The sequence below is a fragment of the Myotis nattereri genome, assembly GCF_964212035.1.
Source record: "Myotis nattereri genome assembly, chromosome: 18".
NCBI lineage: Eukaryota > Metazoa > Chordata > Mammalia > Chiroptera > Vespertilionidae > Myotis > Myotis nattereri.
The window spans coordinates 22,324,964-22,350,475 of record NC_138093.1 but is presented as its reverse complement, the minus strand read 5'-3'; the positions used below and the strand labels follow the sequence as shown (position 1 = coordinate 22,350,475).

At 42.8% G+C, this 25,512-nt stretch overlaps 1 protein-coding gene and 1 pseudogene across 2 annotated transcripts in view; one reads left to right on the top strand and one right to left on the bottom strand.

Moving 5' to 3' along the window:
* Nucleotides 1–1,459: 1,459 nt before the first annotated feature.
* The window catches only part of AXDND1 (axonemal dynein light chain domain containing 1), a gene marked incomplete at its 5' end in the record, with an annotated part of 54,779 nt that continues 30,726 nt past the window's right edge, over nt 1,460–25,512 (bottom strand). Inside the window, 11 exons of the mRNA XM_081113287.1 lie at nt 1,460–1,593; nt 6,192–6,409; nt 7,892–7,974; nt 10,911–11,015; nt 12,888–12,995; nt 15,846–15,956; nt 16,989–17,085; nt 18,035–18,234; nt 19,723–19,816; nt 20,839–21,040; nt 23,293–23,527. Of these exons, the coding sequence (XP_080969413.1) occupies nt 1,508–1,593; nt 6,192–6,409; nt 7,892–7,974; nt 10,911–11,015; nt 12,888–12,995; nt 15,846–15,956; nt 16,989–17,085; nt 18,035–18,234; nt 19,723–19,816; nt 20,839–21,040; nt 23,293–23,527 (1,539 nt within the window). The 3' untranslated portion in view covers nt 1,460–1,507. The remainder of the gene's footprint in view (nt 1,594–6,191; nt 6,410–7,891; nt 7,975–10,910; nt 11,016–12,887; nt 12,996–15,845; nt 15,957–16,988; nt 17,086–18,034; nt 18,235–19,722; nt 19,817–20,838; nt 21,041–23,292; nt 23,528–25,512) is intronic.
* Nucleotides 13,797–14,818, top strand: LOC308534023 (mitochondrial import receptor subunit TOM40 homolog; annotated as a pseudogene). Its single transcript has one exon. The product of its transcript is annotated as a mitochondrial import receptor subunit TOM40 homolog (transcript).

The window sequence follows — 25,512 nt, the reverse complement described above, 5'->3', positions numbered from 1 at the left end:
TGCTGTTTCAGGTAAAAACCACAGCCAGGAACAGAACAGTGAGAAGTGAATGCCAGGATGACAATGTAACAATGGCTTGTATGGACCTTTAATAATTCCTAAGGTCTCTGACGTTAACAAAAAGTATTCGGAAAAACTTATTAAGAATTCTTTGTTGCCACGTTGAAAATGCGAATTCTTCCTCCATATTTTTGTGAATCCCAAAGTCTGAATAAAGTTTACTATGTCTTAAAAAAAAAAAATTCTTAAGTCCCATGTAAAAGCCCCTAAATTTGTTAGTGACATCCAAGATCTGTTTGGGAAAGCAAAAGGGTACAGCTGGGTATGCCTAGCAGGTGGTAACTGTAGGTGTGAATCTCAGCCTTGGCTTTCATTTAACCATGAACACAGCCAACTGTCTGAAAAATTTTGTTTTCTGCCCCCAGATCTAAAGAACCGTTTAGTAGGCTCAGCATTTTTGAAACCCATCCCATATACACTTTGATGATGGCCAGGGGCAGGTCTGGCCAGGGGTTTGGCTTAAATAAGTCTGGGGTTCTAGAGTCGGGGTGGGGGTGTCTGAGGTTTAAGGAACAGGCACAGGTCTAAAATTTCAGGAGATAAACCCAAAGGAACACCAAATCTGTGAGCCAAAGCAGATGCAGAAATCTCACCACAGTGTTTGGAGCCAGAGAGATAAGAGCAAATCCAAGTGACCCAGGAGCAGAGAAATCGGAAGGAGCTCTTGCTATGTGACTACCCAGAACGTGCATTTGTCTTTTGCAACTTATTTTTGCAGGTGAATCCACCTCTAGTGCCTAGGAGAATCCCTGGGCACAAACAGAACAGACAAATAAGGCAATAAAAGCAAAGAATGAAGATTCTGGGTGAACCTTCAGCAACACGGGCCTCTGTGAAGGAAACCGTCTGGACATGGATGGCCCGTGGCCATTGTCAAACAGTCTAGACACCCGTGCAGCAAGCTGGGGGCTCTGACACCCGACCAGCTCAGTGACTTATAACCATTCTGGGCTTCAGTTTCATCTTCTGAGAAACGAGGATAACAGTATGACCCCACCTCCTTTATAGGGTTCTTGTGAAAATCAGAGAAACCATAAGACTGCCTGAAACCAGAAGAAATTTGAAAATGCTGCAGAAACCTATGAGTAATAGCAGGATCTTCTCTTTTAAATTGAAAAATAATGCTTTTTATTTGTCATTCTTCTCTTCAAAAAGCATTATTTTCTTAACAGAAACAGACACTTTTCACAGTCCTCTGGTAGGAAATAATTGAGGAGGCGAGCAAACTTTTGCACAAGCTCTTTTTAATCTGGGAAGTAAGCTAATATACTGATTCCCTACAGCGTCACTGTGACTTTTAAAGGAAATGTTTTTGCGTGGTTTGTCATGGCTTTTCTCATAGCTATTACAATGGAAGTCCTTCAGTTGAGGCAGTGTCAGCTCAACAGCACAGATACCTGGGTGCAATCAGGTGGGGGGGGGGGGGGGAGTGGTGAGGCCCAGGACGCTATGGGTGTGGCTTTGGTTTGCCCTTACTGGATTTAATCCGGATTTTGGGTTTGCTGCCCACAGTACTCCCCTTGCGTCGTGCCTCTGAAAGACAAAAGCAATTAGAATGTTACACTAACACGATCTCATGATTTACTAAAGACTTTTTACTTTATAAAGCATTTTTTTGTAAATTACCTTTACCTGAGGGTACTTTTTCCATTGATCTTTACAGAGAATGGAAGGGAGGAAGGGAGGGAGAGAGAGAAAGAGAAGCATCGATGTGAAAGTAACACATCGAATGGTTGCCTCCCGCACACAGCCTGACCAGAACCAGGAGTAGAACCTGCAACCCAGGTATGTGCCCTTGACTGGGAATCGAACCCATGACCCTCCAGTGCGTGGTGCGTGGACCAATGCTCTAACCACTGAGCAACCAGCCAGGGCTACAAAGCAATTTTAAAATTCTATTCTGCCTGAGTAACTGCTAAGCTACCAACACATTCTGTGCCAAAAATTTGACTCTAAATTTGATACTGGGATTCAGAATGAATTTTCCTAAAGTTTAAGTGTAGTCAGTTAGCCTGAAGTCTGGGTCCCGGAAGGGGACCATGTAGTCAAGGAGAGAAGAGGAAGAGGAAGAACATTTTCTTCTTCCATCTTGCACACACCCCACGCTTGGTGAGAAAATATTCAAGTAGAGCTAGTATCCAGAATCCTGCTAGCTCCATCCCTGCGCCCTGTTCTTCCTCTCCAGCCTCCTGAACACAGACCCTACACAAGCCCTACCCTTGGGATGAGTACAGGAGGCCTTCTGCTATCACACCCGCTGTGTCTGGCTGCTCCATGACACAAACTTCGTAATCTGAATCCTTCTGACTGGCTGCGGCCACCTCCATCCCACACTTGGTCACCTTGTTCGCACCCTTGTCTTGCTTTTAAATGTATCTTCCCACTCCTAATCGTGGGCCTCACTGAGATCAGATTCAGCTTCGTAAACACCCTCTCGATTCCTTTCTTCGTTCATAGCTGAGAGCAAAATTATTAAAAATATTGATATAAAACAAAAATAAATCTCTCTCCCTACTCTGCCCAAATTTTCTCTTTACTTGGCACGCACCAGGCTCCTTCCTTTACCGTACAGAATCTTCCATTCTTTCACTGCACAACTCTCAGGAGAAGAGTGGTCTGCCTGCACTAACTCGTACAAATATGATATTGTATATGCCATATGGGTATCACATTGCTCCAGAGCTGTCTGCTAACTCAATGAATGTCTAACTTAGGACTTTCCAGAGAAAATGTTCTGGTCACCTGCATAGCATGGGGACTGCCTTACACAGGAGCCAATTCCCCTAAACTTTTCAGAGCTTCCCATCCGTTGTCCTGGGAACAGACCACAGGTTGAAGATGACAGCAAAAGTAAAAAAACAGTCTTCAATGTTGGAGATATTGAGAACTGCTTGAGGGGATAGTATAGCACTCATCAGAGGTAAGAAAATAAAGAACTGGGGCGTTGTGGGGGGGCAATGGGGAGATAAAGACACATATGTAATACCTTAATCAATAATAAAAAAAAAAGAAGAAACAAAAGAAAATACTAAATGCCAAGCCCTAGCTGGTTTGGCTCAGTGGATAGAGCATTGGTCTGCAGACTGAAGGGTCCCGGGTTCAATTCTAGTCAAGGGCACATGTCCAGGTTGCAGGCTCAATCTCCACTGGGGGGCGTGCAGAAGATAGCTGATCAATGATTCTCATTATTGATGTTTCTATCTCTCTCTCCCTCTCCCTTCCTCTCTGCAATCAATAAAAATATATATATTTTTAAAAGAACTAAATGCCTTTTCCATTTAGTATAATAAAGGAGATATTTTCATCACAGAAAACCCAACAAGTACAAAAAAATAAAGACAAAATTTCCCACAAAATTCCATCAACCAGAAATAATGTCTGTCAGTATTTGGGCATATTTACTTCGGGCCTTTTTCTAGCTTTAAAAAATAGTATTGTATGCATGCATATTAGCATAACCAATGGACACAGACACTGGGGTAGTGGGGGCTTGCCTGGAGTGGGAATGGCTGGGGGGGGGGGGGTTAATCAGGGAAAAAGGAGACATATGTAAAACAATAAATAAATAAGTAAATAAATAAATAAAATAGTATTATAATTTATTTCTTGTGTTTGATATGTTAACACAAGAATTTGTCATGTCTTATAAACTCCTTGTAAGCATCATTTTACTGTATTCAGGTATATTAATATAGCATAACTTATTTAATTTTTCTTCCATAATTGGAGAGATTATTTCTATTTTTTTCCTAATATATATAATGATGCACTGAACATCTTTATGCATTAAGTTTTTTTCTGTATTTACGATGATTTCCTTAGATTCTCAAGTGAAATTATTAGGTCAAAGTATATGTTGCTTTTAAAGGCCTATCCACACATACTCTCAAGTTATTTTCGTCTGTCGACCGACAAGTTTTCTGTAAAACTAACTACTTTGCCCCTCTGACCAGCATTGTATTCTTTCGTTTTAAACAATCTTCGCCAGTTTTATAAGTCAAAACTGTATCTCAAGTTAGTTTACTAGTCTACAATTGTTAGTCATTTCGTTTTCCTTTTTGTGCTTTCTGAATAAGAGAAGTTATGTAATTAAATGTATATGCAATCCTATGAGAAGTAGAAGATCAACACTAAATTTATTGATATTCTTCTAAAATATCTATGACCTTTGCCCTGGCCAGTGCTGCTCAATGGTTTGAGTGTTGGCTCACACACCAAGGGTCTCAGGTTGGATTCCCAGTTAAGGGCACATACCTGGGTGTTTTTTTTAACAAAGGGATACTGTTGGATTTGGTTTGTTGGATCACATCAATGAGGAGAAGCCAAAATTAACTTCTGAAAGGGGGTTCCTTGGGTTTTGATGGAGACTTCCAAATACCCAAAATCAGATTTCATTAAGAAATGATAAGTATGTTCTTAAATGCCTACAATTCTGACATTATCATTCCAGGTTGGAATGCACGCAGGAGTCATCCAATTGACGTGTCTCTCTTACATCCATGCTTCTCTCTCTCTTTCTCTCTCATTCTCTCTCTCTCCTCCTCCTTCCCTCCCACTCTTTCTAAAAAAAAAAAAAAAAAGAAAGAAAAAAATATCATCAGGTGAGGATTAATGAAGAAATATCTACACTAATAAAAGAGAAACATGGTAATTGGCGTACGACCGCTACCCTTTTCATTAGCTAATCAGCGAGATATGCAAATTAACTGTCAGCCAAGATGGCGGCCGGCAGCCAGGCAGCTTGAAACTAACATGAGGCTTGCTTGCTTCAGTGACGGAGGAAACCAACGTTCCCTGCCTGCGGCTGCAGGCCTCTGAGCCTGCAGTTTGAAACATTGTAACAGATACCGCTGGACTTCAGCCAGCAGATTCGCAACATTGTATGCAAAGGCCAGAAACCTACTGTCAGCCGAGGCCTAAGAGCTGGAGCCAAGCCTCAAGCTTAAGCTGGCCCAAAATAAAAAAAAAAAAAAGGAAAAAAGGAGCAGTTGGGAGCTTCAGTCACCCCCAGCCTGAAAACAGCCCTCAGCCCCTCACCCAGACTGGCCAGGCACCCCAGTGGGGACCCCCCACCCTGAAGGGTGTGTGACCAGCTGCAAACAGCCATCATCCCCTCACGCAGGCTGGCCAGGCACCCCAGTGGGGACCCCCACCCTGATCCAGGACACCCTTCAGGGCAAACCAGCCGGCCCCACCCATGCACCAGGCCTCTACCCTATATAGTAAAAGGGTAATATGCCTCCCGGCACCAGGATCAGCGTGACAGGGGGCAGCGCCCAAACCCCCTGATCGCCCTGTGACTCTGTGTGTGACAGGGGGCAGGGCCACAACCTCCCTATCCATCCTGCTCTGTTCGTGACAGGGGAAGGCGCCCCAACCCCCTGAGCAGCCCTGCTCTGTGCCTGATAGGGGGGAGCTCCTCAACCCCACCCCCACCCACGGGTCCTGCTCTGTGTGTGACGGGTAGAGCCATAACCTCCCCATCGGCCCTGCCCTGAGTGTGAGAGTAGCGGCGCCCCAACCCCCTGATCGGCCCTGCTCTGTGGGTGATAGAGGGTGGTGCCCCAACCCCCTGATGGGCCCTGTTCTGTGTGTGACAGGGGGCGGTGCCCCAACTCCCCTATCGTCCCTACTCTGTGCGTGACAGGGGGCAGTGCCCCAACCCCCTGATTGGCCCTGCTCTGTGCGTGACAGGGTACAGAGCCCCAATCCCCCTGATGGGCCCTGCTCTGTGAGTGACAGGGGGCAGTGTCCCAACCCCCTGATTGGCCCTGCTCTGTGCATGACAGGGGGTGGCGCCGCAACCTCCCCATCGACCCTGCCTTGAGTGTGACAGGGGACTGTGCCCCAACCCCCCAATCGGCCCTGCTCTGAGCCCGACCAGGGGCTGCACCTAGGGATTGGGCCTGCCCTCTGCCACCCGGGAGCAGGCCTAAGCCAGCAGGTCGTTATCTCTCAAGGGGTCCCACACTGCAAGAGGGCACAGGCCGGGCTGAGGGACCCCCCCTCCCCCCCGAGTGCACAAATTTTTGTGCACCGGGCCTCTAGTATAAAATAAAATATCTGGGACCCAATCAAGTTTTCTTTCATAAATACAACCTAAATCAAGCAAATCAGAAAGCAAGCCTCACCTCTCTGTAAAGGTTTTACGGAACTGCCTGCTGAAATGTCCTCCTCTTCTTTTTCTTCTGCTGCTCTTTCGCCTTCATGTTCTTCTTCTCCTTCAAGCTCCTTCTTCCTAGAATTCACTATTTCCTCCAGGTCTTTATTTCTTATGAGGGTAAAATGAAGCTTTTCATTTGTGTCATCAAACTTCTCCTCTGCTTGTCTGGCTCGGTTTTCAAGCTCTCTGATGTGGACAAAGTCCAGAGAAACACAACAAAACGGAAAGGTTCAAAAAAGTATCATTCACATATAAAAACTCATTGCCTAAAAAAGGCAGTAGGATGAGGTAAATGCATTTAATGATGAAGGGTGCAAATAAGGGAAGCAGCAGCATCAATGATTAGCCAAGAATTAGAGGCCTGGGAGCTACTCTGGGTGATAGTGTCAGAATTGCAGTCATTTAAGAACATACTTATCATTTCTTAATGAAATCTGATTTTGGGTATTTGGAAGTCTCCATCAATACCCAAGGAACCCCCTTTCAGAAGTTAATTTTGGCTTCTCCTCATTGATGTGATCCAACAAACCAAATCCAACAGTATCCCTTCGTTAAACAAAAAAAAAAAATTCCTAAGCATAAGTGCCCAGAAACACACAGTCTTTTTTTCCCTCCCTTCATTCCTTTCTTTTTCTGCACCTTTAAAACCAGATTTTACAATCAAGAAAACCAGCTTGAGATGTGCTTCTTAATTACTACAGCACATAACTTATATGGCTATGCTTCCATTTTGGCATTCTCAGCCATTTTAACTATACTGTTCCTCCTACTTTTGGGGTTTTGTAAATTTGTTGTTGTTGTTGTTAATCCTCACCTGAGGATATTTTTTCCATTGATTTCTAGAGAGAGTGGAAGAGAGGAAGGGATGAGGAGGAAGGAAGGGAGAGAGGGAGGGAAAGAGTCAGAGAGGGAGGGAGGAGGGAGGGAGGAACATCTATGTGAGAGAGACACATCGATTGGTTGCCTCTCACATGTACCCCAGGGCTAGAGATCAAACCGGCAACCCAGGTACATGCCCTTGACCAGTAATCAAACCCATGACCTTCCGGTGCTCGGGCTAATACTCTAAGCCAGTGATGGTGAACCTTTTGAGCTCGGAGTGTCAGTATTTTGAAACACCCTAACTTAACTCTGGTGCCGTGTCACATATAGAAATTTTTTGATATTTGCAACCATAGTAAAACAAAGACTTATATTTTTGATATTTATTTTATATATTTCAATGCCATGTAACAAAGAAAAACCAACCAAAAAAATGAGTTCGCGTGTCACCTCTGACACGTGTGTCATAGGTTCGCCATCACTGCTCTAAGCACTGAGCAACAGCAGAAAGTGCTACATTCCTTCTTATACACAGCAGTTTCTCCCTGTTACATCTATTTATCTAGTTCATGTATTAAAACGTACTGAATTGGATCACTTCTAATTCCCCCTCTCCCTCCCCGCCCCAGCTTTGACTTGCTCCAGCTCTACGGTGAATGAGGACAGCTATTCCTTCTACAGCATGTAGTTCACTGACTCGAGCAGAAGATTCGGAGACACCCTTCCCACTAGGGAAGATGGGAAGAAGCACAGGAGAACCAAAGTCAGCCAAGAAGTGTGGATTTCTCAGCCAAACCTCCTGGCCAGCATCTTCATCTTCTTACCACTGTGGTGCCTCATACTCACATTAACTTGTCCTGCATGTGTTCAATGATAGATATTGCTTCACGATACTTGGAGGCCAATGTACCTTCATTAGCTGCTTCTCTCTGACAAAGAAAATATGTGCGATGAATAAACTGAAAGTCCCAACAGTTGATACTGTATTTCCTCAGGATGTTCTGGGCCAAGCCTTTCCGAATATGTTTTCTACTATCCATATTTACACAGTAGATAATTAAGCCTGCTCTTAATAACAACAAAAATAGGGATTTCCTGTTGCCAAACAGCATCCCAGCTTTCAAATTATTTATGCTGCGTGTGGATATATATTTGATTAGAGTTGTAAAGAAGAAGCAGAGGAAACAATATCAACAGAAAGAAAGAGGGAAGGAAGAAAAGACTTAAAAATAAATAAAAGGTAAACATGTTACTCTATCAAATCAAGTTAAATATCAAGGAAATTATCTATATTTATCTTAATAACTTACTTTACACTAAGCACATAACATTGCAAAATCCAATAAGATGTTTTAGTCTGATATGGAACTTCATAAATATCAAGGCAGTAAAAATATGGGGCGGGGGAATACCTTTATTTTTTATTTTTTTTTAAATATTTTTTTATTGATTTTTTACAGAGAGGAAGGGAGAGGGATAGAGAGTCAGAAACATCGATGAAAGAGAGAAACATCGATCAGCTGCGTTCTGCACACTCCCCACGGGGTATGTGCCGGCAACCAAGGTACATGCCCCTGGCCGGAATCGAACCTGGGACCCTTGCATCTGCAGGCCAACGCTCTATCGACTGAGCCAAACCGGTCAGGGCGGAACACCTTTACAATGGTCCTAGAACTTTGTGGAGGAATTTTAAATCTGTTTTTCTGCTGAGTTTCTGTAGCCACTGTCTAAAAGTTTCTAGTTTCCCAGTAATTCTTATGGTTGGAGGTATGTGCTTATCATAGGTCTCAACAGAAACTGCTTAGATTTATTTAAAAATTGGTCAAAAATTGACCAATAAATTGTTAAGTTAAGGAAAGGATGCTTATTTTAAAATAAGGTTTACACCCAACAGGTATGGCCCAGTGGTTGAGCGACGGACTATGAACCAGAAGGTCACAGTTCAATTCCTGGTCAGGGCATGTGCCCAGGTTGTGAGATCAATCCCCAGTGGGGGGTGTGCAGGAGGCAACCAGTCAATGATTCTCTCTCATCATTGACGTTTCCATCTCTCTCTCTCCCTATCCCTTCCTCTCTAAAATCAATAAAAAATCCTATCTAATAAAAGAGAAACATGGTAATCAGCCGTACATCTGCTACCCTTCCCATTGGCTAATCAGCGAGATATGCAAATTAAGTGCCAGCCAAGGTGGTGGCCAGCAGCCAGGCAGCTTGAAGCGAACATGAGGCTTGCTTGCTTCAGTGACGGAAGACTCCAACGTTCCCCGCCTGCCGCTGCCGGCCTCTGAGCTTGCAGTTTAAAACATTGTTACAAATATAGAAGCTAAACAAAACCCAGGAAACCTGCTTTCATCCAGCCGGGATCTCAGAGCTGGCGTTGAAACAGTGTTTTGATTATAGAACCCAAACAAACCAGATACCTGCTTTCAGCAGCGGAGGCCTAAGAGCTGGAGCCAAGCCTCAGAGCTAAAGCTGACCCAGAATAAAAAAAAAAAGAAAAAAAGGAGCAGTTGGGAGCTTCAGTCACCCACCAGCCTGAAAACAGCCCTCAGCCCCTCGCCCAGACTGGCCAGGCACTCCAGTGGGGACCCCCATCCTGAAGGGTGTGTGACCAGCTGCAAACAGCCATCATCCCCTCACCCAGGCTGGCCAGGCACCCCAGTGGGGACCCCGACCCTGATGCAGGACATCCTTCAGGGCAAACCAGCCGGCCCCCACCCGTGCACCAGGCCTCTATCCTATATAGTTAAAAGGTAATATGCCTCCCAGCACCGGGATCAGCAGAGCCGCGAGGCCTCCCGGCACCGGGATCAGCGTGACAGGGGGCAGCGCCCAAACCCCCTGATCACCCTGCGGCTCTGTGTGTGACAGGGGGCGGGGCCACAACCTCCCTATCCACCCTGCTCTGTGTGTGACAGGGTGCGGAGCCCCAACACCCACCCCCCCCACGGGCCCTGCTCTGTGTGTGACAGGGTAGAGCCATAACCTCCCCATTGGCCCTGCCCTGAGTGTGACAAGGTGCGGCACCCCAACCCCCTGATCCGCCCTGCTCTGTGCGTGACAGGGGGCAGTGCCCCAACTTCCCTATCAGCCCTATTCTGTGAGTGACGGGGAGAGCTCCCCAACCCCCTGATCGACCCTGCTCTGTGCGTGACAGGGTACGGAGCCCCAACCCCCCTGATGGGCCCTGCTCTGTGCGTGACGGGGGGCAGCGCCCCAACCCCCGGACTGGCCCTGCTCTGTGCGTGACAGGGGGTGGCACCGCAGCCTCCCCATCGACCCTGCCTTGAGTGTGACAGGGGGCGGTGCCCCAACCCCCCAATCGGCCCTACCCTGAGCGTGACTGAGGGTGGCATCGCAAACTCCTGATCCTCCCTGCTCTGTGCATGACAGGGGGCGGCGCCCCAACTCCCCAATCAGCCCTGCTCTGAGCCCGAGGTGCTGTACCTAGGGATTGGGCCTGCCCTCTGCCACCCGGGAGCAGGCCTAAGCCAGCAGGTCGTTATCTCCCGAGGGGTCCCAGACTGCGAGAGGGCACAGGCTGGGCTGAGGGACCCCCTCTCCCCCACACCCCACCCCGAGTGCACAAATTTTTGTGCACCGGGCCTCTAGTATATATATAAAATAAAGTAAGGTTTACAGAAGAGAATAAGAAGTGTTTGTTGTTGTGTTGCTTGATTGAGAGTTTTCTAGGGATGATGCTAGGAAGGAAAAAAACAGGATCTGGAAAATATATTACTTAGAACCCCTTGGTCCTCTTGGGGAGATAAAAGTTATGTTGGAGCTGTACCATTTTTATATCATGTTAAGTTTCCTAGTTTTTCTCTCTAGCTTTGAATTTCCTAGTTGGGTTTCAGATACATACCCAGGAAGATAACCTATTTGCTCCAGATAGAGGTCTGGAATAAACGTTTTCATCTTCTCCAATGAATCGAATGAGTTTTTCATCCTCTGCAGATGTTGAAGGTTCCTAGGGCACAGGAATACCACAGACCTGTCAGTGAGCTCGTGTGTGACCCAGTGACACAGTGGCATGGCAATTGCCTGGCGCCATGTCTAAGCTTTCGTTTTTCCATTTGCTTTAATCATTTAACGAGCATTTTTGGAAGACTTACAGCAAATACCGTGCGATAATTTAGTGTGGATGGTGAAGTACTGTCAGACAAAGGGAGATACTGTGAGAAAAACAAAGCAGATATCTTCTAGACCTCAGGAACTTATAGCACAGTAGGAGAGATAGACAATAAAATAATTATGGTATACGTGATTACTACTAGCATAGAGGCATAGTCCAAGAGCTGTGTATACCCAGAAAATGGCCCTCCATTCTGCTGACACACAGAGAAATTTCTACAGAGAAAATGATCTTTGAAGGCTAAATAGGAGTTTGTAAAATAGAGAAAAAATGGCCTGATATAAGGCCACAGAAGAAGGAAAGGGAAAAAGGAGGTGATGCTCTATAGCAGTGGGTCTCAACCTTGGCTGCACATTAGAATCACCTGGGAATCTTTTTAAAATCCTGATTTCTGGGCCTCATCCTCTGGAAATTCTGTTTCTTTGTTACTAATGTTGTGGCCCTACCCCATAACAAAGAAACAGAATTTCCGGAGGATGAGGCCCAGAAATCAGGATTTTAAAAAGATTCCCAGGTGATTCTAATGTGCAGCCAAGGTTGAGAACCACTGTTCTATAGATTCAAAAGGTATGACAGAGTTTAGTGGCCAAATAATAATGTTTTCCATTTATGTTGCACCTTCTATATCCAAGAACTGTATCATAAATAGAACAGAAAATGCTGGTCCAAAGAGGCTTGAGTGTTGTATAATATTTTTGTTCTGTTGTCCTGCATGTACAGCAAGCAAAGGACCTAGGTCATGGGCCTGGGTCATGCCAACATTTAAACTATTTGCAGAGAAAAAACATCAGGGAATTAAAGTAAGACAGTATAAAGAATGTTAGATAATCATGATGAGTTCTGAAAGCCAAAGATGGCATTCATTCTAGGAATTAACCAGGACTTATCTGGGTTTGAATGCTGGTTGTGCTACTTAGAGTCATATGATTACTGATTTTCAGTTTTCTTATCTGTAAAATGGGGGTGGTAATATTTACTTTGAAATCATGTTGTGTAGATAAATAAAAGATAACATGTGCAAAGTATGTAGCTCATGCTAGGCATCAGTTATTAGTATCTATCATTATATTTTTGTTATTATTACAAGTGCCCCAGGAAAGGTTATTAATACTAATGCCTCAACAGGGGTGGAGACAGGGTAAGGAAAAGAGAGATGTGGAGATGGGCTTGGGAGGGGAGGGGAAAGGCAGCTCAGCATGGGAGCTGAAGAAGTGGAAAAATGAAGTTTACACTTTTTAAAGAATTTGGTGCCTGGCTGGTGCTCAGCGGTTGGGCATCAACCCATGAACCAGGAGGTCACAGTTCGATGCTCAGGGTTCAGGCTGGATCCCTAATAGGGGGCGTGCAGGAGGCAGCTGAGTGATGCTGATGTTTCTCTCTCCCTTCCTCTCTGGAATCAATAAAAACATATTTTTTTAAAAAAGAATTTGGCAATGAAAGAATAAAGAAACAGCATCAGGGTGAGAGACTGATTATTCAGTTAGTAGGAATATAGGTGTGAATGAGGCTAATGGAAATGGCTGGATCTGAAATGAGAGGAAAAGGGACACTTCTTCAGAAAATGAAGAGATAAGTTGTCTTCAGATATGGCTGCATCTATATGAGGAAAGGTGTTTTGTTGAAGTTGAAGAGTTTACTCCAGATGATGTTTTTATTTTCAACAGTACATACAGAAGTTCTTTAAAAAATGATATCAAATAATCTTACTTCTGCTTTCTCCTTTTCTTTCTTCTCAAATTTATCCTCTGTACCTTCTTCTTTATCCTCTTTAAAAGGTATGTCCATTTTAGCCTGGATTAACTCTTTTATAATGTCCTGTGAGATAAAACAATAACATAATTACTTAGTATAGCTTAATATATATTTATCTCTTAGTGCTATATCAGCAATTATTAATTAAAAAATATTCAAAGGGCACTAATCCTGTGACTGGGCCCTGTGCTAAGGATAAGGATACAAAAGTTAATAAGAATGGTCTCTGCCCTCAAGGTGCTTACAATTGAGTGCACAAGGAAATGCTATGGATTCACATATTATAGTCAAATACTAGATATACCCCATCTTGCTCTGGTGGAGTATAGGGGTCAAAGGAAGGGTTGGTCAGGAAGGTTTCCTCAAGAAGATAGTGTCTGAGTTTCGTCCTGAAGGATGAGTAAAAGAAAGGCAGATGGCACAAGGGAGAGGATACTAACATGCACATCACTGGCTCTGAGAACAGAAGTGCTGCAGCTCAATAGGACAGAAACGTAGGCGACAAGGGCACAACCACAGAACGTCACGCAAGAAGACGGGGCTTTATCACGAAGGCCGTGAGACACAAAAGGGAATGGACAAGGGGCATGGGCTGAAGTGCTCAAAGGAAGGAATGACGTTGATGGGGAGACTAAGATGGCAGGCGAGGAGGGTGCGTGTGCAGAAGCAGTAAGCCTGAGGATTTGCCTCAGGAAGTGGCAGGCTGCTCTCCACGGAAAGCCATCCTTTCCTTTCTGAAGCGGGAGACAACATCCTTCACCAAGAAAGTGGAGAGAGGGCGGCAGAGGCAGTGGATTCGGTCGCGCGTGGCGCCCGGGGTGGGAGCGGAGCCCAGGCTGGGAACAGGCACTGCCGCCATCGCCCATGGGGAACGTGCTGGCCGCTAGCTCGCCGCCCACGCCCGCCTTCGAGGGGCAGCCGCCGCCTCCACCCTCTCCTTCGGGGCGGCCTGGGCGCCTGGGCTGGCGCGGGTGGAGGTCCAGAACGAACCGCCCCCCCCACACACACACCCCTACCCCCACCCCGCAGGCGCCAGCGCTGCAGGGATCGCGGGCGATGGGGCCTGCGGCTGCCTTCCCAAGCCGGGCGCGTTGGGGAGAGACACCAAGTGCAGGGAGCTGTTTCCTATTCAGATGGAAGGTGTCCAGCTCACAGTCAACAGAAGCTTGGGTAACCATTTCCCGGTGAACCACACAGTAGCCCTGGGCACAATCGGGGAGTCCAACTACCATTTCAGGGTCACATATGTGGGGACAGAGCAGCTGAGTCCCACGGAGGCATTCCCCGGGTTGGTGGGTGACATGGACAATAGTGGCAGCCTCAACGCTCAGGTCATTCACCAACTGGGCCCGGCCTTAGGTCCAAGACGGCCATCCAGACCCAGCAGTCAGTTTGTGAACTGGCAGGTGGACGGGGAGTATGGGGTTCTGACTTCACAGCAGCTGTCACTCTCAGGAACCCAGCCGTCAGGTGGGTCCAGGAATCCTCGCGGCCCACGACCTCCAAAGCATCCGCCGGGTGGAGAGCTGGGGAGGAGGGTACCGTCATGTCTCCAACTGGGAAATACATGTGGAACTGGTTGGCGACAGTAACGCTGGGCCAGGCGGGCATGCACGGCACATACTACCACAAAGCCAGTGGCCAGCTGCACGTAGGCGTGGAGTTTGAGGCCAGTACAAGAATGCAAGACATGAGTGTCTCCTTCGGGTACCAGCTGGACTTGCCCAAGGCCAACCCCTTTTCAAAGGCTCTGTGGACAGCAACAGGATCATGGGTGCCACGCTGGAGAAGAACCTCCTGCCCCTGCCCCTGACGCTGGCCCTCGGGCCTTCCTGAATCACCGAAAGGACCAGTTCCAGTGTGGCTTTGGCCTCACCTTTGGCTGAGCCCCTCCTGGCTCCTGCCTCCCACTCCCTCCCTCCTTGAGATTCCCCCTGCTCCTCCCCCATAGGGAGGGGAGACCTAAGCACCCTTCTTCTCCCTTCCCTCCCTCCTTGGGGGGGGGGGGGCAGCAGAAATGAGGGGACCATCACCCCAGCAGCCAAGTGGGGAATTCTAGAACCACAGGTGCTTCAGGATTCGGAGCACCAGGAGCTGTGTGTCCAGTGGACCTGGGGCCCAGAGGGGTTCTGGAATCGAGGGGCATGCCAGATTCTGAGCACCAGGGACAGAGGCTGCCAGACAACCTCAGGGAGGTGTTGGGGCATCTCTGCTGCCACCCCCTCCAAGAAAGATCTTGGGGCCCCACTCCAAGGGGGCAGCAAGAAGAGGAGCTTCCCCATCCCAGTCTGCCTCCACCCACTTTCCCATCCACTCCTTACTATAAATCATGTTTATAAGTTATGGAAGAACCAGGACATTTTACAGGGGAAAAAAAAAAAAAATATATATATATATATATATATATATATAGATATAATCATCTTACCTAATAATAGGCAAACATGTAAATTAACCATCCCTTGGCTATGCTCACCAGCCAATCAGGAGAGTATGCAAATTAACCCAACAAAGATGGCGGTTAATTTGCATACGTAGGCATGAAGCGGCAGAGCAAAGACTGAAGGCTCTGGCTGGAGCAAAGGCCTGGGTCCTGGGTGCTGGAGGAAAACCAGTTCCGGCAGCCAAGGGAAGGGAAGGCCTATTGCATGAATCTCTTCGTGCAATGGGCCTCTAGTATATATATATAACAACAACAAAGAAGAAAGTGAGGAGAGATGTTTGGGTGGATAACTCTCTCCCTGAGAAGGGAGAAGAGCTGCCAATGCTCTTGGTTGGAGCCGAAATTCTCTTCTGATAGAGTAAGTGAATGAGGAGGATTCAGAACACTGATTGTGAAAAGTCGCTGACCCCTTATCTATTAAGATACAGGAAGAACCTGAATAATGATGCGTGCTAGCACATGACAAATACCTCTTCTTCAATCAGGTGGTCCTCTTCTTCCTCTGTCAATAACTTTATTTTTCTGCCTTTGATCCCAGAGAGGAGTTGAGAGCACGTGGTGATCCACTCACAACATTCCTTCTAAGAGATAAAAAGATCATTACTAAGCAGAAAAAAATCAGAGTACACCAACTCATTTATTCACTCACTCCTACTGAGGAGCTGTTAAATACAACCCTCTAAATATAACTTCAATTAACATTGTATCACTTCAGTTCATTGATTTGTGCAGAAGTGTTTTTCTATAGAGACCTAAAACCCCAATGTTTGCTTATTGACATCATTATAATGGGATAAGAAGTAGTGAAGTGTCATAAAATTAGATGCAGAAACACTGTTGGATTTACTATGGGCAAGCAGTATACTTTATGAATCAATAAAAAATTTACAATTTTTAATTATAAACCTGTGTTTTCTATCAAAATTACTTCTTGCGTGAATATTGGTACACCCTTTACTTTGGAAGATAGTTTGACAGTTTCTTAAAAAGTTAAACATACACATGCCATATGACTCAGCCACTCCATTCCTAGTTATTTACTTAGCCAGTTAACTGCCACAATATTTTGAATTTAATTAAAAAAGGTTGGCCGCGTGCGTCTATAGATGCTTATGGCATACAAATGGTTAAGAGAAATGAAAACAATGTACATAAATATGCATTGAAGTTTTATTTATTATAATTGAAAAGTGGGAACAATTCAAATGCCCACCAACAGAGAATGGGTAAATCGTGTATAACCATACAATGAATACTACTCAGCACTAAAAAAACATAAAATATGCTTTATGATAAAAGCAACAATATGTGTGAACCTCAAAAAAAATTTGCTTAGTCAAAGAGGTCAGACCAAAAGCATACATTTTATATGATTCCATTTACATAAATTCTAGAATATGAAAAACCATCTTTGGTGTTAGAAAGGTGATCAGACATTGGCTGGGATGAGGATGGTATACAAGGAAACATTTCTTATCACAGTCATTATTTTATGGGTGTATGCACATTTTAGAAATTATCAAATTGCACACTTTAAATATGTGTAGTTTGTTGTAAATCGATTAAACCTAAAATGTCTACTCAGAACAAACAAAACAAAAGCAAGTGGTTACCTTCATGTTATTCAGTTCATGAAGTTCCTTAGCAGGATTTTTTTGTAGGCTGCCGGCGATACTCAGAGCCATAGCTGTTACCATCCCTTTGCAACAACTGGGGGGGAAAGCACGCGCACACACACACACACACACACACACACACACACACAGCATGACCTATTAGTATTGGTTCCCCTAAGTGTTTTAAATCCAAGTACAGTGGAAGTTTACCATTAACAATTAAGCTACTAACTCACCAAAGAGTATAATTTGTCTCTTTCTCATTTTTTACCCTTGTCTTCTTCACTCCCTTCCATTCCTCTCACTTTTGACCATTGGTAACATTGAATGGAAATGAAGTGGGTAATTGGCTAGATTATAAAAGCTACTTGCCAAATTTGAAGTAATCAGAGACAGTAGGCTTACTAGTTAATAATTTACAATTTTCCAGACTTCGTCTTTATTTGGTGGGAATCCTCTAGCTTTCCAGACATAAAGTTTTTAGAAAGAGATGTTTTGGTTGGTGTTTATTGAAATATAAAAAAGTATACATTCAGCTTTGGATGGAATTACCCAGGACACTATAAGCTTCTTCATAAATGCCCCAGTCTGAGGAAAAGTGCGAAACGTTTCTTACTTAATGCAAGTTAAGTGAGTCTTTTTGTTTTGTTACTAATTGTCACTCCCACATCTATAATAATAAAAGTGTAATATGCTAATTAGACCAGATGTCCTTCTGGACGTCCTTCCGGATGACCTTCCAGATGAAGCCGGGGCTGTGAGGGCCAAGCACCTTGTACGAATTTCGTGCATCAGGCCTCTCGTCTGTACATACGTCCCATCCTGCCCATGCTAACATTGTTTTCAAATGAATTCTAAAGCCATTGGGAAAACACCAAAATCTCATATTCCAACTGGGCAGTGTCAAAGCTAATTTAAGTGAAGAACTGGTACTTCTTTCCAGGTTTTAGAACAACTCCTCATTGCTGCCCTTCTCTCCTGTGCTTTATGTCACATTTAATCTTCAAAGGAGCAGAAATAATAAGAAAAACAGATCGTTTTACCCGTTCAAATAACTGGAGTATCGGGACAGATTTTTGGCCAGTGCAATTGCATCTAGCTCTAACTTTGCAACTCCTACAGCATGTTTTTCATCACTTTTTTTCTCCAACTCTGGGAGACTATCTCGGTCAGTAAAGTCAGGTACCATTAATATCAGCACATTTACCATCCACTTGACCATAGATATATGCAATTCATCCATCTGTTAAAAAACAGTTAGAATACAAATGACCCATTTTAAATAAATCAAACAGTAAAAACCATGCCAAATTTAAAAACAGATGATCATACCTGCATCCAATTTTTAGCAATGCTATCATCACTATACAGCTGGTATAACTATATATATATAATTTTTTTTCTCACTATACTACATTAAACTCTTCTTTAGCTTGGTCAAGGGTATTAAAACTACAATTACCAAACTGTTCACTAAGGCATCCTAGGGCTCCACAGTGAACTCTCCAGGATGCCTTGTGATTTTAAATTCTTGAGGGAAATAACAGTGATATTTGACATCTGTCAGACATAGCATGAACCTGACATAGTTCACACACTCAACATCAGATGCACTATATCACTTTTGCAAAGCTGATTTTATTGGTGGTGTGGTAAAAACAAGCTCTGTGTGAGCCCTGGCCAGTGTGTCTTGGTGGTTAGAGCATTGGGCTGCACACTGGAGGGTGGAGGGCTGGATTCCTGGTCAAGGGCATGTCCCTTGGTTGCAGGTTCCATCTCCAGCCCCAATGGGAGGCAGGGTTCGTGTGGGAGGCAACCAATCGATGTATCTCTCTCACATTGATGTTTCTTTCTGCACACCCCCCTCCAAAAATCATTGGAAAAAATATTCTCTAGTGAAGATTAAAAAAAACGAGTACTGTGTGAAAATCTAAGCGGAACAGGAAGTAAAGGTGGCAACATTCAATATGATTCCAAGGTTAGAAAAGTTGTACAGTGCCCCAGTGCATACATCCCTTAGTAATTTTGATGGAGAATAAAAGTTTTTTCCCAATGTTTATATATGTAAAAAGGTAAACTGAGACATTAAATTTTACAAAGTTTCTTTCAGCAAAAAACAATTTCAATTGGGCAATGCCAAACCTGGAAAATGGTTAGGGGTGCTTTGTGGGCAGGGGGAAGGGCAGAGATGTTTATAATTGGCTGTAATTATTTACATGTTTGCCTTATTTGGGAAAATTTAGTTATTTGGCTGTTATGATAATTGTTCTTCCAAATCACAGAAGTTTCCCCCAACCCTGGATCCATACTTCCAGTGTTGATATATTTGCTCCTCAACTCTTGGTTCTATATATTTATAATGTGTTGTCATATACTGTAATGTGATGATTCATAAGTAATATTCCCATATAACTGATGAGCTCTGCCTTTCAAATTCCTAATTTAAGTAATATTAAAATGGATTAAGCTCATTTTATCATATTAAGTTTACTTATAATAATTTTTTTTTCAATGTAAATTTAAATTATAATTATGAGGTGAAAGTAAATGTAATAAACTAAGACATCCTCTAGAAATTATTTCATGTTGTGCTGGCTAAGAAGTCAATGTAAGTTCCCATTTTGCCCTCACAATCTCCTGCTTTAATTGCATAGGCATGACCTGATTTTTCCTTAAAGAAAACTCTCAGCCAAGGCAAAATTAACCTCGCAAATCCCTATTAAGTACATACGTGGCGCTGAAGTTCAATGTTATCATTAGCAATCTCATTGCCCATCTCCACGTGCCAGTGTTTAATCATGCTATATATATGTGCTGCAAGTGCCCTGAAGGAAAAATTAAGTAAAATAAAGATGAGTGACTTCCTCAGAATATAAAAGTAACTATCAGTTAAAGGAAAGGGTTTTATTTGGGTGGGCCTCGCTAGTATACTTAATGTTGACAAATGTTTGAGAATTCAAGGAAAGGTGAATGAAAACCTGAATTATCAGGAATATTGGCTAACATCCATAGCAATCAGCATGATGCACTTTTAATAATGTAGATCTTACCTTCAGTGCTAGCTCTCTACTATAAAAACTCACACTCACATGCTTTATATTCACTCTTAGACCAAGGAGACCAAAAAGTGAGAATGAATTTTTAAATTCTCTCAAGAGATCATCATCCAGCATGACAGTGTGAGGAGCAAAGCTGACCCATTTCTCAGTAAAACTGGTGAGAATTACTTCTTTAAAAAAAAAAAAATCGAGCCCTGGCTTGTTTGGCTCAGTGGATAGAGTGTCGGCCTGCAGACAGAAGCGTCCCAGGTTCGATTCCAGTCAAGGGCACATACCTTGGTTGCAGGCACCTCCCCGGCCCGGGCCCAGGTCAGGGCGCATGCAAGAGGCAACCAATTGATGTGTTTCTCTCACATTGATCTTCTCTCTGTCTCTCCCTATCTCTTACACTCTCTCTTTATAAAAATCAATGGAAAAATATCCTTGGGGGAGGATAAAAAACAAACAAAAACAAAAGCCTCTAAAAATGATCCCAAGAACAAAGAGCAACTGAAGAGACATCTCTTCGAGACAGTCTATGAAGATTCAGTGAGAAAGACAAGAATCTATGGTATCTGAACCATGATTGCCCCCACTCTTCCCCTTCCCAGCTCAGTGAGGCAGAAACTCCACCGGGGGCCACTGCAGTCATGAACACAGGACTCCCTCACCCTCCTGCTCCCAGTCAGATGGACTTTCTTCCTGGGAGGAACAGGATTTTAAGGTTTGTCATCTGACCCCAGCTCCCTGTGGCTGAGGCTAGGTACTGGGAAAACGGAATTGAGAAGCAAAGAGCTATGGGAACTTACGAGCCAGAATCTGCGTCAAGGTTCTGTGGAACAGTACCAACAGTGTTTAACAAGATATCCGTCTGAGCTACCATTTCATTAATTTTTTCAGTAAGTGCCTCCCATTCTTCGAGAAGCACGTCAGGAAAATCCAGATGCTGGTCGATCTTGAAAGAATAGAAGTCAAGAGTACTAATCAAACTTAAAAGAATTTTAGTGATACCTAGAAAAGTGAGAAAAGCATGAATTGTTAGAAGTATTTGTAAGTTTACTATTTCTTTTTTAAAAAATATATGTTTTTATTAATTTCAGACAGGGAGGGGTGGAGAGAAAGAAGAGAGAGAGAGAGAGAGAGAGAGAGAGAGAGAGAGAGAGAGAGAGAAACATCAATGATGAGAGAGAATCATTGATTGGTTGCCTCTTGCACACCCCCTGTTGGGGATCGAGCTTGCAACCCAGTCATGTGCCCTTGACTGGAATCGAACCTGGGATCCTTCAGTCTGCAGGCTGATGATCTAGCTAGCCACTGAGCCAAACCAACTAGGGCCAAGTTTACTATTTCAATAATAAATTATAAAATACTAATGGGCAGAGGCATATCTTTTTCACCTTTTTATTATCCTATAGCTTGCTTAGCAAAAATCTTATAAAGAGCAGTTCCTAGATAAATGTTTAGTGAATACTGTATAGTTAGTGCTTTTCTGACTGATAGACTATTTATTTGATGGCAACCTATACTCTCAGTCTCTTATCTTCTCAGCTGAGAACCAAATACATTAAACCCAGAAACTATGAACTACAGTTTTCTGAAAAAGGCATTAATTCACTGAGTCTTTCTGTTAAGAAGACAATGGTGATAAACAGGTTCTTCATAATTATAGGACAGTTAATAAGAGAAATGAAATATAGTTCTTGAGTTATTTTTAAGTCATTGTTCAGGATTTCATGAAGTTCATAGTTTTAGTCTGAACCAGAATCAAATATGGATCCTAGTCTTTGAATTGATTCACGTGAGATCATGGCAAAATAACCACTTTATACCTCTGTCTTATCTCATTTACAAAATAAGAAATACAAATGATCCTATCTCAGAGATATATAGAGAGAAATAATTTAAAAGCAAACTTTTTCTTATCCTTGATAAAAATATTTTCAATGCCTTCATCAGTCAACTTTGACCACCGAGGAGTATTCAAAGTGATCTGTTAATTTCACTATCACTCTTCATTTTGACTCTCATTATTGTAAACAATTTACTAAATCATTTTTGTCTGCCCACAATAGGAATATTCTCATAGATAAGTATTGCCATTTTATCTGTAACTATATTACTGCTGTAACAGATCATTAAGATTGTGTTTCCCCATCTAGAGTAGTTTGATGTTGAACAACAGTGGTAGTCAATGCATCAGAGTTGCCTGGAACACTTTACAGGGAAGGCTTGATTCTTAGGTAACATATGACATAGTGATTAAAAGTGTTCTGATGGGTTTTTAATGTCTCTCATGGGTTTTGGAGGGCGAATTTTCAATATGTCTCAAGGAAAACTGGGATATTAGGTCACCCCACTGGCGAATTAAATTGGAGTCCAAAATCTGCTAAGGAGTAGAGGCCCTGGTAAACACACCAGGCTTTCACTTGGGACCCCTGAATCCCTGAAGGGCTACACCTTAGAAGTAAGGGTAGAAGAGAATAGAATGGTTCTTGCAAAGCCTGGAGCTACACTTCATCTCAGCTCAGTCCCTTTTTGGATTAAAATGATCTACTCCTATCCTAAATAACCTGCCAGAATAAAAACTAAAATCATTCTTTTGAAATACAGCATCATCCAGAGTCTTAATTATTTCTAGAATTTATCACACATGATGTCCAACATCAATCAGAAACAACCAGGAATATGAAAAGAATAGACTCAAAACCAAGACAAATTACAGACAATAAAAAAGACCTAAGCAAAAAAGAGAAAGAGAGAGAGAGAGAGAGAGAGAGAGAGAGAGAGAGAGAGAGAGAGAGAGAGAACACACTATGGGCACATAAAACAGTGTGGTGATTGTGGGGTAGGGGGAGGTGGAGATGGAAGAGGGTATAGGGGGGATAAATGGTGATGGGAAAAAAAATTTAAAAAAGACTTAGTATACCTGAAACTAAGATAATATCATATGTCAACTGTAATTTTAAAAATGAAAAAAAAGACCTATAAGAGAATTAGATATCATCCAATTATCTAAAACTGACTGTAGTGATGGTTGCACACATCTGTGAATACACTAAACATAATCAAATTGTACACTTTACACAGGTAAACTGTATTGTATAAGAATTACATCTCAACAAAGTGATGCTCAATGGTTTATTTTGATTGATTTCTAAAACTATTCAAGTACTATCTTGATTTTAACTATTAATTGTATTGAAAATAATTATTATTAAAATCCTTTATGTCGAGCAATCTAATTATCATTGTTTTTTTCTTACCATTATCCCCAGTTACCCTTAATTTAAATTCTTTGTAGAGTCTGTCTGTGTTTTTTATAATTTCCTCCATGTGTTGGAGCTCTGGTGGCATTGCCCCCTCCATACTTTTATGGCGATGAAATATCCCAAATCCAACATCTGTCCAGTTTTCCTGTAAATATTTAATAATCTTGAGAGAATCATATTTTGACACTAGAGAACTCCCAGTAAACTTCTCTTTATCTTCATTCAGTATCTAGAGAGGAAAAGGGAGGTAAAGAAATTAGCACATTATCCACTAATGATTTCATTAAAGTCGAACCAGATCTTTATTTCAATTATTTTGGAGTTAAATATCCTATTATTATTTGTTCATACCATTTCTTCATCTGACATACATTTTATTTTCAAAATTAAAGTAAATTTAAATTAATTTGCTATCTTATAAGATTACCCATCATCTACCAGGATAATAATTATATTAAATCTATATGGGTAAAAAGTTGGTGATAGGCAATTAAGTACCAGAGAGCTAAGCATGTTTAATTGCTATATGCTTTCGAAAGGATATAATACATTTGTTTACATGATCCCCACTAGACTGGGAAAGTTCCTAGAATGTAATGGTTGTGTTTTATTCATACTTTATTTATCTGTTTAACCCCAAGTCCAAAACATGACATATCAATAAATATTCATAGAAGAAATAAAGTACTATCCTATATAATAAAGAGGTAATATGCAAATTGACCATCACCCCAATACAAAGATGGCCGCCCCCATGTGGTCAAAGATGGCTTCCACAAGATGGCCAGCAGGGGAGAGCAGTTAGAGGCGACCAGGTTGGCAGGGCAGGGCAGTTGGGGAGGACCAGGCCGGCAGGAGAGGACAGTTAGGGGCAATCAGGCCAGCAGGGGAGCAGTTAGGCGTCGATCAGGCTGGCAGGGGAGTGGTTAGGGGGTGATCAAGGTGGCAGGCAGAAGCGGTTAGGAGCAATCTGGCAGGCAGGCAGGTGAGTGGTTGGGAGCCAGCAGTCCTAGATTGTAAGAGGGTGCAGGCTGGGCTGAGGGACACACACCCCTGTGCACGAATTTCGTGCACCAGGCCTCTAGTTTATATATAAAGTTTGCCATTACCTGTGATTCAGATAATGGAATCAAATCATCCACGCTTCAATAAGAATGACCATTATAGGGAAGGCTTGTTGCAGAGCATTAAGTGTAGGAATTTTGGAGTTGGAGAGACATGGACTCAAACTCTGATTCAGCCACTTGCCATTTATAGATAACTTGGCAAGTTACTTAACATTTCTGTGAGAGGGGGTTATAAAACCTGCATCATGTGGCTGCCATGAAGAATAAAATCACATATGAAAATCACCATTAGCCTAGCAGAGTGTTTAATGAATGAGTTATTATTATTCCTACTAAATGAAGAAGCATGGATTATTTCAATTTTATCTAAGCAATGTCAAAATTTCCAGAAAAACAGTTAAAAAAAAAAACAACCACCAGGTCACTAAACCAACTATATTGTGTATAAGACAACAAACCTTCAATTCGGAGAATATCCTGCTCAAGTCATTCCAAAAGAAAAGAAAATGGCTCCCTGGGATCTGGATAACATTTTATCAAGTCACAAGTTTGATATTCACTCTGGAGGAATTTCAGTATTTTATGTACTTTCCTCTGTCCAACTACTATAACATGATAGTAATTTGATTAATAAAACCTATTTCCATAGTTCAAACACTTTTTAAAAGAGGTTACTAATAAACAAAATGTGGATTATACAGACAATGGACAGAAAGGAAATTTGACACATGCTACGACATGAATAAACATTAAGAACATTATGGTGAAGGAAGGCTGTCGTAGGTCACAAAGGCCAAATCTAAATGATTCCACTTATATGAGGTGCCCAGAGTAGTCAAATTCAGAGAGACAGAAAATAGACTGGTGGTTGCCAGGAACTAGGGCAGGAGGAAATGGGCAGTTAGTGGGTGGGTAGAGTTTCAATTTGGGAAGATGAAAGAAGTTTTAGAGATGGATGGCGGTGATGTTTGCACAACAATGTAAATGTACTTAATGCCATTGAACCATATCCTTAAATTGGTAAATTATATGTTTATGTATATTTTACCACAATTTGAAAAATGATGTTATTGATCTTAAAAGTCCAATTTGCCCTTAAAAACAAGAGCCAGGTATAGGAGAGGCACAAATGTTACATCTTACAGTT